The 16,072-nt window shown below is 39.3% G+C and overlaps 2 protein-coding genes across 3 annotated transcripts in view; one reads left to right on the top strand and one right to left on the bottom strand.

Annotated features, from left to right (window-relative positions):
* LOC115203065 (nuclear factor of activated T-cells 5) overlaps window positions 1-8,314 on the bottom strand; it is a 64,399-nt gene extending 56,085 nt beyond the window's left edge. For both annotated transcript variants that reach the window (XM_029767407.1, XM_029767397.1), the window contains exon 1: window positions 7,990-8,314. Coding sequence is in view for 1 of the 2 variants with exons in the window: in XM_029767397.1 (XP_029623257.1) it covers window positions 7,990-8,062 (73 nt within the window). In the remaining variant the exon portion in view is untranslated. The remainder of the gene's footprint in view (window positions 1-7,989) is intronic.
* A 2,339-nt stretch (window positions 8,315-10,653) lies between these two features.
* On the top strand, window positions 10,654-15,938 carry LOC115203064 (26S proteasome non-ATPase regulatory subunit 7). Its single transcript, XM_029767396.1, has 7 exons — window positions 10,654-10,830; window positions 11,306-11,397; window positions 11,493-11,585; window positions 11,688-11,785; window positions 11,943-12,023; window positions 12,299-12,390; window positions 15,222-15,938. The coding sequence occupies exons 1-7, from the start codon at window positions 10,757-10,759 to the stop codon at window positions 15,649-15,651; spliced, it is 960 nt and encodes a 319-aa protein (XP_029623256.1). The 5' UTR covers window positions 10,654-10,756; the 3' UTR covers window positions 15,652-15,938.
* The last annotated feature ends 134 nt before the right edge of the window (window positions 15,939-16,072 follow it).

Below are 16,072 nucleotides of genomic sequence, written 5' to 3'. Positions count from 1 at the left end.
CATAGTAGGTTGACAAGAAATGTGGCTCAATTCAGTTTTTTCAGAGTCCCACAATAAGAGCTACAACGCTAATGTTCTCTGGGTGTCACTGAGTAGACTGATACCTATGGATTGTGGATCAATGACATGGGGGTAAGGCTGTACAGTGAAATAAGAATGCCCCCAATGCGATTCTAAAGGCTAATACATCCAGTGTGATTTCAACAGATTTGTCAAATTAACAAATTGTCTTTTGTTAATTTTATATAACATTCCAACCTCGTTTATTATGATCTATACAATTATGGCATAATTACACTATTTGTATTCATTTGCATCACTGTCAATGACATACTTTTAATTTAAAGGCTAACCACAAAGTCCACTATTGTGGTTAATCCTTATTGTGGCTAGCTTCACATAGATGGGTCCGACCACCATTAATCAAATAAGAACTGTTTTATAAATTAGGTTTATTTTAGATGATGACACCTAACTATATAGTTAGCTAGCTAACTATAGCTACGGAAACAGATGTAATTTTGCTATGTTTTGGGGGAAGAACATTGTTTGCATCCATCAGCTAGCTAGCTTTTTTTATGACCAGCACTGCAGGTGCGCGAGACAACTTCACCAGCATCAGAGCATACGTATCGATGAATCATTGTGACATATGAAATACGAGTGATAGTGTAATAACTCCGTAAAAAATGTATGAACGCGTTAAATTATTATGGGACGTGCAGTCATATTCAGGTCCTGATTGATCAACAAGCTTATTTGACGTGTTAAATAGCGTTATTTGACATGTATCTTTTTTGACACGCAAAGACCCAAACGGCGTTCCATAGTTTTATACCAGTCACATAACATTGTAATAGATGTTACCTACCTACAAGGATGTAGGTATTTGACAATTGATGTAATAAATGACCACTTATAGCCTAAAAATGAGGTTAAGACAGTCAACAGAACGTTCGACGGTCATTGTACTCTGTCCTGTCTATGTAAAGCTTATCATCATCTTCTTTATCATCCCACTGTTTCCCCTATATTAATTTAGCTGCAAAAAAAAAAATTTCTGTCTGTCTGTCTGTATATATGTATATATGTATATATATATATATATTTCTGCCAAGACGTGCTTTAAAAAAGATAGACTTTCAGTCATTGAGCCAACGACTATGGGAACAGGTAGCATGTCATTGCGCTAATAGTAACAATGTACCCCCCCCACCACACACACACACACACACACACACACACACACACGCCACCACTGCTGAAAACAATCCTAGGGAAAACAATGATCATCCTCTGCCTCTTATCTTGATGGATGGTTCAGAAATCATAGTTGAGGATTGGAGATGCTGAGATTAGTCATACAAGTGGTTTCAGTGTCAATGGGGACATATCATGTTCTAGTCCAGTGGTTCCCAAACTTTTTATAGTCCCGTACCCCTTCAAACATTCAACCTCCAGCTGCGTACCCCCTCTAGCACCAGGGTCAGCGCACTCTCAAATGTTGTTTTTTGCCACCATTGTAAGCCTGCCACACACAAACTATACGATACATTTATTAAACATAAGAATGAGTGTGAGTTTGTCACAACCCGACTCGTGGGAAGTGACAAAGAGCTCTTATAGGACCAGGGCACAAATAATAATCATCAATAATTTTGCTCTTTATTTAACCATCTTACATATAAAACCTTATTTGTTAATCGAAAATTGTGAATAACTCACAACAGGTTAATGAGAAGGGTGTGATTGAAAGGATGCACATAACTCTGCAATGTTGGTTTGTACTGGAGAGAGTCTCAGTCTTAAATCCTTTTCCACACACAGTCTGTGCCTCATTTTCATGCTAGGGAGGGCCGAGAATCCACTCTCACATAGGTACGTGGTTGCAAAGGGCATCAGTGTCTTAACAGTGCGATTTGCAAAACCAGAAATCTGGCAGTGGCTTCTGATTAAATTAAATTTTCACAGAACCGCTTGTTGCAATTTCAATGAGGCTCTCTTGTTCAGATATCTGTAAGTGGACTGGAGGCAGGGCATGAAAGTGACAACGAATCCAGTTGTTTGTGTCATCCGTTTAGGGAAAGTACCAGCACAATTGTGCACCCAACTCACTCAGGTGCTTCGCTATATCACATTTGACATTGTCCGTAAGCTTGAGTTCATTTGCACACAAAACAATCATACAATGATGGAACGACCTGTGTTTTGTCCTTGTTAATGCAGACAGAGAAGAGCTCCAACTTCTTCATCATAGCCTCAATTTTGTCCCGCACATTGAATATAGTTGCAAAGAGTCCCTGTAATCTTAGATTCAGATCATTCAGGCGAGAAAAAACATCACCCAGATAGGCCAGTCGTGTGAGAAACTCGTCATCATGCAAGTGGTCAGACGTGAAAATTATGGTCAGTAAAGAAAACTTTAAGCTCGTCTCTCAATTAAAAAAAACATGTCAATACCTTGCCCCTTGATAACCAGCACACTTCTGTATGTTGTAAAAGCGTTACATGGTCTCTGCCCATATCATTGCTAAGCACAGAAAATAGATGAGATTTCAGGGGCCTTGCTTTAACAAAGTTAACCATTTTCACTGTAGTGTCCAAAATGTCTTTCAAGCTGTCAGGCATTCCCTTGGCAGCAAGAGCCTCTCTGTGGATGCTGTAGTGTACCCAAGTGGCGTCGGGAGCAACTGTTACCACTCCACTATGTCTCCCTGTCAAGGCTTTTGCGCCATCAGTACTGATACCAACATGAGCAGCAGCTACTTTTGGCTACATACGGACCGTTAGTGGAATTCCTGCGAGAGATTAACGGTTAATGTGATTGATGTTAATTATTTGACTAGGCTACCTGTATTTGACATTGTGTTGTTATTTCGCTGAACACTAGATGGTTTAGTTTTATTTTTGGCAGTGAAACGAGGCTACTCAGGCGAGAAAAGAACCTCACCCAAATGTATAACCCTGTTGGAAAATATAAATGGACTGTTTGAAAATGTGAAGAAAAAAAACATGTAAAAATAAAAAACATTTTTAATAAATATATTTTAAATGCGATTCACATTTTCATTTGGCGTACCCCCGACGACATTGAACGTGCCCCAGTTTGGGAATACCTGTTCTAGTCCATCAAAATGACACATGACATTATGTTATGTCAATGCTTGTAAAACTTAGTAAACGATGAGTAAAAACAGAAACTGGAAACACAGTGTCTGATTTAAATTTGAGCGTTTTCAACCTCTCAAAATGTTTACAGGGCAGCAATTGAGGAAGCTCTCTGTCCCTCAAATTCTCTACTTTCCCTTCTTATTACAAAAGTGGATAAACGTCCTCTAAGCCCACACAAAATCTTTCGGATTATGATGATGTAAGGAGCCTGCCAGTCTAGAGAATCATACATGCCCGGTCACTCATTCCACCCTTAAAAGTAGTGACACAGAAAAATAGATAGCCCTTTGAGCCCACTGTAAAGATATCCATCTGTAGGTCCTCAAGAAGCAGACTTTCAGTGAAGAAACTAGGCCTAGCCGAATCATTTTCATAATCTGACATGGGGCAGTCCATTACAGCCGCAAGTCAGGCCAACTCAAGTGAACCCATTTATGAGCAAGTTCCTGACATCAGTCAAGAGGATGATTGAGTAATTTCTTCACTCTGCTGGCTTTAAAGCCACACTAATTAAGGGTGGCTCTTTGACACCCTCTGGGCTTCACTCTGCCACCTCTCCAACACTGCTAGGCCTATGACATTTAGGCTATCCTAAGCAAATTTGAGCCACAGACACAATCTGATGGTTTGTGCAGAGATTACTCTGGGCATGCAGCCTCTGTGTGGTCACTGCCAGCAGCCAGCCAGGTAGAGGATTAACAGCACGGTCAGACAGAAAGTAAACACAGCCCTTTATACTTTAGGTTAGCCAGATTATTGTGAATTCAGTTGAAAAACAGAGTCAAAGTCTTATGGATACTTTCCGCAATCCACAAACATACCAAAGACACCAGAAAAATATACCCACTGTTTTTCTCCGTTTTCAGTTGAAGGAACATGCAGTTTAAGTTATACAGTATCTGTCTTGGAAAGTAGGCAATGAAGACTGAAGAGTCCTCTAAAATGCTAAGGAACTCAGGACTCAGGTGCAACACTACACAAGCAGAGTCCCTACTTGCCCAACATTGTGATTGAAGTTTAACACTCACATGCACCCTCGGGACTGACTGGATGAAAATTCCTGATAACTGTATGGTAATTTCGGGTTTGATGAAAATAGCAGGATAAAAGTTGAATTTCTCTCGGACTAAATTGCACAGAGATTACTGGAGTCCTGTACTTGGAACCAAAGAAGCATGTATATTTACAAACAGAATATACAGTTGAAGTCGGAAGTTTACATACACATTGGTTGGAGTCATTAAAACTCGTTTTTCAACCACTCCACAAATTTCTTGTTAACAAACTATAGTTTTGGCAAGTCGGTTAGGACATCTACTTTGTACATGACACACGTAATTTTTCCAACAATTGTTTACAGACAGATTATTTCAATTATAATTCACTGTATCACAATTCCATTGGGTCAGAAGTTTACATACACTAAGTTGACTGTGCCTTTAAACAGCTTGGAAAATTTCAGAAAATTATGTCATAGCTTTAGAAGCTTCTGATAGGCTAATTGACGTCATTTAAGTCAATTGGAGGTGTACCTGTGGATGTATTTCAAGGCCTACCTTCAAACTCAGTCCCTCTTTGCTTGACATCATGGGAAAATCTAAATAAATCAGCCAAGACCTCAGAAACAAAATTGCAGACCTCCACAAGTCTGGGTCATCCTTGGGAGCAATTTCCAAACGCCTGAAGGTACCACGTTCATCTGTAGAAACAATAGTACGCAAGTATAAACACCATGGGACCACGCAGCCGTCAAACAGCTCAGGAAGGAGACGCGTTCTGTCTCCTAGAGATGAACGTACTTTGGTGCGAAATGTGCAATACAAATCCCAGAACAACAGCAAAGGACCTTGTGAAGATGCTGGAGGAAACAGGTACAAAAGTATCTATATCCACAGTAAAATGAGTTCTATATCGACATAACCTGAAAGGCCGCTCAGCAAGGAAGAAACCACTGCTCCAAAACCGACATAAAAAAGCCAGACTACGGTTTGCAACTGCACATGGGGACAATGATTGTACTTTTTGGAGAAATGTCCTCTGGTCTGATGAAACAAAAATAGAACTGTTTGGCCATAATGACCAGTGTTATGTTTGGAGGAAAAAGGAGGAGGCCTGCAAGCCGAAGAACACCATCCCAACCGTGAAGCACGGGGTGGCAGCATCATGTTGTGGGAGTGCTTCGCTGCAGGAGGGACTGGTGCACTTCACAAAATAGATGGTATCATGTGGGAGGAAAATTATGTGGATATATTGACGCAACATCTCAAGACATCAATCAGAAAGTTAAAGCTTGGTCACAAATGGGTCTTTCAAATGGACAATGACCCCAAGCATACTTCCAAAGTTGTGGCAAAATGGCTAAAGGACAACAAAGTCAAGGTATTGGAGTGGCCATCACAAAGCCCTGACCTCAATTCTACAGACAATTTGTGGGCAGAACTGAAAAGCGTGTGCGAGCAAGGAGGCCTACAAACCTGACTCCGTTACATCAGCTCTGTCAGGAGGAATGGGCCAAAATTCAACCAACTTATTGTAGGAAGCTTATGGAAGGCTACCCGAAATGTTCGACCCAAGTTAAACAATTTAAAGGCAATGCTACCAAATACTAATTGAGTATGTACACTTCTGAACCGCTGGGAATGTGATGAAAGAAATAAAAGCTTCAATAAATAATTCTCTACTATTATTCTAACTTTTCACATTCTTAAAATAATGTGGTGATCCTAACTGACCTAAGGCATTTTTACTAGGATTAAATGTCAGGAATTGTGAAAAACTGAGTTGAAATGTATTTGGCTAAGGTGTATGTAAACTTCCGACTTCAACTGTATATCTCTGCAGCACTCAGGAAATTAAAAACATGTTTTCAGGAATGGGTTACAAAAAAGTTCTGATTTTAATAAAGACTACACTTTCTACTTTGTAGGGGATTTGAGGGAGTAAAAAAGAGACATAGGCTAGCCTAAGACCACTGGCTGTTTGAGATGTATTGAGATGTACGATGAACTTTCACTGTGAAATTGGACATGTTTAATACCGTTGTTTGTCAAAGGGCTTATAGATATGTTGTTGAAGTGCTGTATTGAGACATACTGCGAAACCATATGAAGAGAGATTTGGAGGATGAATCGGTGTACCTGGCCCTGAGTATTGCCAACATAACATCATACCCTTGGAAAAACAAAAGCTGCTCTGAAACAGTTGTCAATTTGCCACACAAATAGCACATGACCTTTAAGCAACTACAGTGTGAGATACATCTGAGATACTTAAAGACATATCATATTCTACACTTTCACATTTGACTGTGCAGCGACCCACTCCTCTCAGTGACTACTCTTTGCTGCAGATCTCGAAGCAACCCCAGTTCAGCTCGGCTGTTGCATCAGTCAAGAGGACTGACATGCTGCTGTAGACACCCCTAACTGTTCAGCCAACCAGTGCACTCCCCCTTGGTTGTTGTTCAGTGGGACTAGGCCATGGTGAATATAATCTATTTAGACCCACAACTACAGCATAAAATAGGGCCTAGGCCTATATTGTACTCTAGTATCTGCCTCTTTTTTTAAGTCACCATCTGAGTGATGACTGTGTTTGTTTAAACATTAAATATTGAAATTACTGCTGGCACAGTGTTGGTAAACACTTCCACAGAATGCATTAATGGCTTTCAACATAGGGTATCAGGAATTAACCCTTTTTGTGTTGTGATATCAGAGGCAGCCTTTATCCTCTAACACTCATGATAGCACTACAAATATGTGTAGGGTATGGGACCATAAACCCAAATTACTTTAATATCATTACATGCAAATAAAAAATATAAAATCATTTGTGTAGTCATTTACCAGCTGAATAAATAGCCTAGTTGACTTATGACAAACAACAGTAACATGTTGACATTGCATCAAGGTAAGCAGCTTTTGGTCCATTATCAGATGTTTATCATATAAAGCTACATTGAACGGTATACAAATCTAATACTTTCTTACATTCATAAGACTAGCCTATTATTAAGAGGCAACTTTCTATTTTCTTTTATAATCTACACATGGGTCTAATACATAACAGATCACTTGGCCAATGCCTACTAATACTTTCTAGACAGCAGGAATGCAAAAAAATTAGGCTAGATCTGCTATGCCTGCCAAAAAGGTCCTCACCTTTGTAAGGAGGATAAATAATAAACTGGGTCAAAAGGGTAAATGTATCATGTGGCATTGTGTATGAAATTTACAGGATTTTAGGCAAAGTATTTCCTTTTTTATATTGCATAGTCGTCGAAAATACATATAGGAAACAAACAGGATTAAACTAGCTTTAGGGTTAAAGCAAATCCTCTAATGAAAATAAAAACAGATTTACGCGTGACGTTGCACTGATGATGCTTTCAAGACAACTGGGAACTTGGAAAAAAACAGGTCAAATCATGACGTCAGTGATCTTCAGGTCGGAAAGACGGCGCTCTCGGAAGATGCCCGAGTTTCTTATTTGGAATTCCGGGATGGATGACCATTCAAACCAATTTTTACGAGTTCCCAGTGGTTTTGAATGCACTGAAGTCGGCGATTTCCGATTTCCTAGTTATTCTAAACGCGGCATCGGCTATAGATCTACTGTTTAGATGCAACGCTAAAGCGGCGTAGAGGGATGCGGAGCGCTGGCGTTCACCCCGACCGGGGGCGGCCAAATAAACCAGGACAGCGCTTTCACAACACACATGTACGAGAGTAACAACAGTGTATATCAACGAAAATAACTAAAACAACACAGACAAGAAAAAATGAGTCTCAGTTTAACATAAAATAGATGTATTACCTTTGGAATATAGGGATTTGGGGGAATTCAGGTCGAGATCCGCGCTGAGTAGGGATATAAAATCAGAGGGCATCGTAATGCCTCTGAAGAGGAGGGGAAATCGGACGCCCTCAGATATGAACGTCGCTGAGCTAGCAAGCTAGAAATAAATATTTCTCTGACACTGAATTAATGGGAAATAAATATACTGATAACAAACAAAACGCTATTTGACATATAGGCTACGTATATCTTGAAATAGTCGTTATTAGCCTGTGTAACACGCTTCTTTCTGCCTCCTTTACGTTCGTGTTTGTCAAATATGTTCAGTTCGTCTATTTTCTGTACAGCCCCGCCCCCCCCCCCCCCATGACGCAAACTCGTCAGCTAAGATAAGACAGTCGCCACTGGACAATAATCTGTCACATGATTGTAGGCCTACAACTAGTCTTATATTTGCATAATTGAAAGTGTAACAGCACTAGGCCTACTCAAATAATAAAGGAAAGTCTATCGATAATTGTCATTCTTGCATTTGGTGATCTCCCCCTGATGTCAATGTAGTTATAGGATAATGCACAAGCAAATGGTCATGATGAGATTGGTCACAGCTTTTCTTTCTTTCTGGCACAGTGGCTATAAGTCATGGAGGTGCATCCACTCATCACTTTGGCCATTTCTGACGTGTTATGTCATATATGTGATATTATATGAGTAAACAAAGACTGTGGCACTGCAACTCCAACAACTTTCAAAAGTAACAGCACAGCTGTTGGCCGTTGAGGTATGCATTACACTTGCAAAAGGATTTGCAGCTTGTCACCTGTGCTAGTTTATCACACATCAAAGTCCTCAACCTTTTTCCACAGAACCCCTTCTTGGATATTAGAGTATAATGAAAGGATCATGGTTCTATGATATGCATCTCATAAAGCCAAACTATCAGCAGAAATAAGAGGATTTTGATTCAGTGTGAGATACTATTTGATAAAGGTTTGAAGTTTTCTATTGATTTGACAGTTACATGTTTTCACTTATGCCACCTGTTGAAGTATGATAACTATCAGTTTAAATAGATATACAGACTTTAAAAAAAAGCACTTATAAAACACAATGAGCTTCTTGAGTGGAATGAATAATGATATGCTTATAAATCCTAACAATGGCCAAGAGCAAAGTTAACGCAGCAGCAAGGTAATTGCAGAAACCTGTTTGTTGATTGGGGCATGACTGTAACAATGGGTGTACTGCACTGTACTGTAGATCTTGTGAGTTATGTGAGACTTTTTCGTTATTCATGTCATATGTACCCTTTAGAAAGTTTGCAGGTTTGAAGATAGACATTAAAGTAAAGATTGGAGGATGGCACACTCTGACTTCTGCCAGAACAAATCCCAACATCATTGGACATCAAATTGTATTGGTCGCATGCGCAGAGTACAACAGGTTACAGTTAAATGCTTACTTACGAGCCCATTCCGAACAATGCAGAGACCTAATCATAGACCTAATCTCACCACTGCACTCACCACATGCATCCTAAAATAACCATTCACATGCCATGGTCTACATCTGTGACTGATCATTACTTTCTCAATGCACTGAGTTAATCAACAGCAAATGTTTCGTCATTTGTTTCACATTCACAAGTTCATTACTCTTTCTATAAAAAGAAAACAAACTTCAAACGACCTGTGGCCTTAGTGTTTATGACCGTGTCCTTGGGATTTAATGCTTTTATTGGCCCTATGATTTTGATGATAATCAGGCTTCTCTCACCCTTCCAAATACTTTCTGTTCAGTTAATGAAAAAACATAGTTTGACCGGTAGGCTACATTTGAAGTAAAATAGTCAGTACAGTAGACCAGCGATAAAATAGCTCCCTGCCCAGTTTGTAGCAACCTAACAACCTAAGGATTTATACAGAGGGTTATAAGTAGTTTATAAACTGCTCATTATTAGTTTATAAAGGCACTACCCTAACTCCTCCATCACAAGAAGCCTCATCAATCTTTGTAGAAAACACCATACAACCAAAATACCTAAATATTATGTGCGGTTAGATAGCACACACAGTGTGAGGCATGTTATGCACACAGCATGTGGCAACTACTACTAACCTTGGATGAGCATGAGGGTAATGAAGTTACCAAGGGTGGATTATTATTAACTCTGAAGAAACGCGAGGAGAGTTCACTATAAAGTGAAGCACAAACTCTAAGAGCTACAGCTATAACGATGGAAAATAAATTAGGATACAATTTATTGATTGATTTGTCCACCAAGATCACTGTCTGTCTGGTCATCACGAGCAACATTGAAAATAGGGCAAATGTCTAAATTCAAAAGCACTTTCATGCTAGAATCAAACTGTGACAGGATGGGACAGTGTGTAAGAGTTATTTCTGCGTTTACAGCCCTCTAGTGTTAAAACCAGGGACAGCCCAACCCATGGAGGAATCAATAATAAAAAGCTTGAACTGCAACTTCGCAATGATTCTACACAAAGTATATTCTGGACTCGTTCGATTAAAAAAATAGCTTGTCAAATTAATTTAAGATATTTCGCCTAAATTTTTTTTTAAAGGGTATTCAAATCCATGCAAAATGCACGTTAGAACCCAAACGAAGCATTTTTTGCGCAGTTTTGACAAATCCATACCCTTTGGCTCTTTGGTCACATGACCCTACGCGAAGGATTGTGGGATTGTGGCGCACTGACAGTGGTTGTGGTTGTTGTGCTCTGTCGCGAAAATAGTTTCTATTGAATTCAATTCACACATAAACATGCCGGAGTTGGCTGTTGAGAAAGTTATTGTCCATCCCTTGGTGCTCCTGAGTGTGGTGGATCATTTTAACAGGTAAAGGATTCGAATGAGCTAGACAGTTGATGATTGTTCAAAAATGTGGACTCACTGTTGTTTCCCAAATACCTACAGTTTAGCTAGTTATAGTAGCTAACTGACGTTAACGACTAGCTAGTGAAAGTAAAATAATTTAGAGCAATCAAGCTAACGTTAGCTAACTAGCTACTGTGTAGCTAACTAGCTGATTCACCTCGGAAGGCTCTGATTCACCTAATGCTATCCAGTATAGCTAGTAGCTAGCTAGATACACAAGTTCTCATATTACACAAATGGCAGGTTTCCTCAACGATTAGTGCATCGTTTATGCACTGTACTAGCTATTGTAGCTAGCTAACGTTAACCAACTTGTAACGCGTTTGCTCCATCCGCGCTCTCTAGTCAGGGATGTCACTGTCACAAGTGTGCAATAAAGACAGTTCAGAAACGCTGTCTGTAGCTAACAGCCTACTCTTGTTCTGTATTTGATCAGAATCGGTAAAGTTGGAAGTCAGAAGAGGGTTGTGGGTGTACTTCTCGGCTCATGGCATAAGAAGGTTCTTGATGTGTCCAACAGCTTTGCAGGTGAGTTTCCTAACATGACCTATTTCTACAACCACAGTCCATTATTTGATTACACTTTGGTTTCTTGTTGATCCGTCTGATCCCCCTTCTTCCAGTGCCATTTGACGAGGATGACAAGGATGATTCTGTGTGGTTCCTGGACCATGACTATTTGGAGAACATGTACAACATGTTCAAGAAAGTCAATGGTAAGTCTCGAGTTCTTTGTAAATTAGTATGCATTTTTAATAACGCTAGATTTTACTCTACAATGTGATTTAGTGATTGAACATGTATTCCCATTGTTTCAGCAAGAGAAAGAATAGTTGGTTGGTATCACACAGGCCCCAAACTACACAAGAATGACATTGCCATCAATGAACTCGTGAAGCAATATTGTACCAATTCTGTAAGTATAAGTACAACATTTTAGTTGAATTTAATACAAAATGTTGATGTAATTTTTTACTTAGCAATTACATATTACTACTGATGTCACTGATGTGAGTAAACATCTTTATACTATGGTATAAAGATTTTAATTCGATTTTTTTGATTGTTTATAGGTTTTGGTCATCATTGACGTGAAACCGAAAGACCTTGGTCTACCAACGGAGGCCTACATATCTGTGGAGGAAGTGCATGATGTATGTTTTTATCAGTGGAATTATTGAATTAATGTAAAAGTGGAACAACAATTCTCTACTCTTACCTCTGCAACAAAGGTTTATGCTTCATGTCAGTTTTACATCTACCACTTAGTGAAATCTAAAAATTGTAGGATTAGAAGAATGTCACTGTACAAATCAAAGTTTGTTATGTTGTGGAGCAACGGATGCCTTTTGAGCTTTAATGTTGAGGAAAACTGACAAACTCACTTGAGAAGAAGGTCTAATGGTTGTAACATTTCTTTTGTTTTTAGGATGGCACTCCAACATCCAAGACATTTGAACATGTCACCAGTGAGATTGGTGCTGAAGAAGCAGAGGAAGTGGGAGTGGAGCATTTACTCCGGTAAGACATGACTCATGCATGTGGTCAATGTCTTTGTACTTGTCATTTGTCTTGAAGTTCAATATGTAAATGACTGTCGTTCTTGTATTATTGCTCATCATTTTTTCAGACCAGACCTGGGTTCAAATACATGTATATTTGAGTATCTGGTACTGAAAATACTTTTTTTCTGTTTGAATATTTTCAAATACACAGCCCAAAACAAGTACTTTCATTTGTGTATTTGAATGGTTATTTGTAAAAAAGAATTGTATTTGAAACCATTTTCAAATACTTATTTCAAATACTATTTTTAAATACCTGGGTTAAGTGCATGGGTGTGTATTTGAGTCAGTCTATTTTCAAATGCTTTCCAAGTGTATTTCTAAATATACTGAACAAAAATATAAACACAACATGCAACAATTTCAAAGATTTTACTGAGTTACAGTTCATATAAATAAATCAGTCAATTGAAATAAATTCATTAGGCCCTAATCTATGGATTTCACATGACAGGGAATACAGATATGCATCTGTTGGTCACAGATACCTTTAAAGTAGGCATGGATCAGAACACCAGTATCTGGTGTGAACACCATTTGCCTCATGTAGTGCGACACATCTTCTTCGCATAGAGTTCATCAGGCTGTTGATTGTGGCCTGTAGAATGTTTTCCCATTCGTCCAGCGAAGTTGCTGGATATTGGCGGAAACTGGAACACGTTGTTGTACATGTCGATCCAGAGCATCCCAAACTTGCTCAATGGGTGACATGTCTGGTGAGTATGCAGGCCATGGAAGAACTGGGACATTTTCCTCTTCCAGGAATTGTGTACAGATCCTTGAGACATGGGGCCGTGCATTATCATGCTGAAACATGAGGTGATGGATGAATGGCACGACAATGGGCCTAAGGATCTCGACACGGTATCTCTGTGCATTCAAATTGGCATCGATAAAATGCAATTGTATTCGTTGTCCGTAGCTTATGCCTGCCCATACCATAACCCCACCACCACCGTAGGGCACCCTGTTCACAACGTTGACATCAGCTCATGAAACATGGGAGTAACACTTTACATGTTGCGGTTATATTTTTGTTCAGTGTACACTAAAATATTCAACTTCTTTTCAAATAAAATGTTTCTGAATACGTACAGTACCAGTTAAAAGTTTGGACACACCTACTCATTCAAGGGTTTTTCTTTATTTTTAATATTTTCTACATTGTAGAATAATAGTGAAGACATCAAAACTATGAAATAACACATGGAATCATGTAGTAAGCAAAAGTGTTAATCAAATCAAAATATATTTTCAATTTGAGATTCTTCAAAGTAGCTACCCTTTGCCTTTATGACAGCTTTGCATTCTCTAAACCAGCTTCATGAGGTAATCACCTGGAATGCATTTCAATTAACAAGTGTGCCTTGTTAAAAGTACATTTGTGGAATTTCTATCCTCAATGCGTTTGAGCCAGTCAGTTGTGTTGTGACAAGGTAGGGGTGGTATACATAAGAGCACTATTTGGAAAAGACCAAGTCCATATTATGTCAAGAAACAGCTCAAATAAGCAAAGAGAAATGACAGTCCATTACTTTAAGACATGAAGGTCAGTCAGTGTGGAACATTTCAAGAACTTTGAAAGTTTCTTCAAGTGCAGTCGCAAAAACCATCAAGTGCTATGATGAAACTGGCTCTCATGAGGACCGCCACAGGAAAGGAAGACCCAGAGTTACCTCTGCTGCAGAGGATAAATTAATTAGAATTAACTGTACCTCAGATTGCAGCCCAAATAAATGCTTCACAGAGTTCAAGTAACAGACATCTCAACAGCAACTGTTCAGAGGAGACTGCATGAATCAGGCCTTCATGGTTGAATTGCTGCAAAGGAACCACTACTAAAGGACAACAAAAAGATGAAGAGACTTGCTTGGGCCAAGAAACACAAGCAATGGACATTAGACCGGTGGAATCCTGTCCTTTAGTCTGAGTCCAAATGTACGATTTTTGGTTCCAACCGGCGTGTCTTTGTGAGATGCAGAGTAGGTGAACGGATGATCTCTGCATGTGTGGTTCCCACCGTGAAGTATGGAGGAGGAGGTGTAATGGTGTGGGGGTGCTTTGCTGGTTACATGGTCTGTGATTTATTTAGAATTCAAGGCACACTTAACCAGCATGGCTACCACAGCATTCTGCAACGATACGCCATCCCATCTGATTTGCGCTTAGTGGGACTATCATTTGTTTTTCAACAAGACAATGACCCAAAACAAAACTCCAGGCTGTGTAAGGGCTATTTGACCAAGAAGGAGAGTGATGGAGTGCTGCATCAGATGATCTGGCCTCCACAATCACCAGACCTCAACCCAATTGAGATGGTTTGGGATGAGTTGGACTGCAGAGTGATGGAAAAGCAGCCAACAAGTGCTCAGCATATTTGGGAACTCCCTCAAGACTGTTGGAAAAGCATTCCAGGTGAAGCTGGTTGAGAGAATGCCAAGAGTGTGCAAAGTTGTCATCTAAAATCTATTTTGATTTGATTAACCCTTTCTTGGTTACTACATGATTCCATATGTGTTATTTCATAGTTTTGATGTCTTCATTATTATTCTACAATGTAGAAAATATTAAAAATAAAGAAAAACCCTTTGAATTAGTAGGTGTGTCCAAACTTTTGACTGGAACTGTACTTTAAATGTATATGAAAGTAATTGAAAAACTGGTATTTGAATAACAAGTCTGATTCTTAAATTTTTATGTTAAGGCCAGTTTTTCCACCAAAAAGGGAAACAGGTTGACTTAAAACATGCAAGTCACTAAAATGAAATGTTTTGTATCTCTATGCAGAGACATCAAGGACACAACAGTTGGCACCCTGTCTCAACGCATCACCAACCAGGTGCATGGCCTAAAGGGTCTCAACTGCAAGTTAGTGGATATCAAAGGGTATTTGGACAAAGTTGCCACAGGTAAGCTGCCCATCAACCACCAGATCATCTACCAGCTGCAGGACGTCTTCAACCTGCTGCCTGACGTCAACCTTCAAGAGTTCATCAAGGCATTTTACCTCAAGACCAATGACCAGATGCTGGTGGTTTACCTGGCTTCACTCATCCGTTCCGTGGTTGCTCTTCACAACCTCATCAACAACAAGGTCGCCAACCGAGATGCAGAGAAGAAGGAAGGCCAGGAAAAAGATGACAGCAAGAAAGAGAAGAAAGAGGACAAGGAAAAAGAGAAGGGAGACACTAAGAAAGATAAGAAGGAGAAGAAATGAGGAAGCAATGGTCATTTCTGACTACAGACTGACTTTATTTTCGTTCTTCCCACCTGTCAGACACTATCTTTTTTTTATTAAGAAGACCCTCTCATTTTCTTAATGGATTAAAAGAGTGAAGGGAATTGGCCATTTGTTTGTCTACTCCACATAAGTCTAATCATTTTTCATTCTTATGCAGCTCATTTGGTTAATGTTGACAAAATACTAGTTTTCTATGGTTCAAAACATTTTTTATTAATTTCACAACAAACATGTTACTAATACAACATTGGAATTATCTTGTATCCTGATCTCCTCCTCATTGTCTCCTCACATGTTGCCATAATAACCATACATATGTGTATTTAAGACAGAAAAGTGAGGTAAGAGAAGGAGTTGTTATTTCCTTCCTTTTTAAAGCTGTGCATTAGATCACAAA

This window comes from Salmo trutta, chromosome 12 (assembly GCF_901001165.1).
Source record: "Salmo trutta chromosome 12, fSalTru1.1, whole genome shotgun sequence".
Taxonomy (NCBI): Eukaryota; Metazoa; Chordata; class Actinopteri; order Salmoniformes; family Salmonidae; genus Salmo; species Salmo trutta.
Note: the sequence above shows the minus strand (reverse complement) of the source record. Positions and strands in the feature narration are given on the sequence as shown.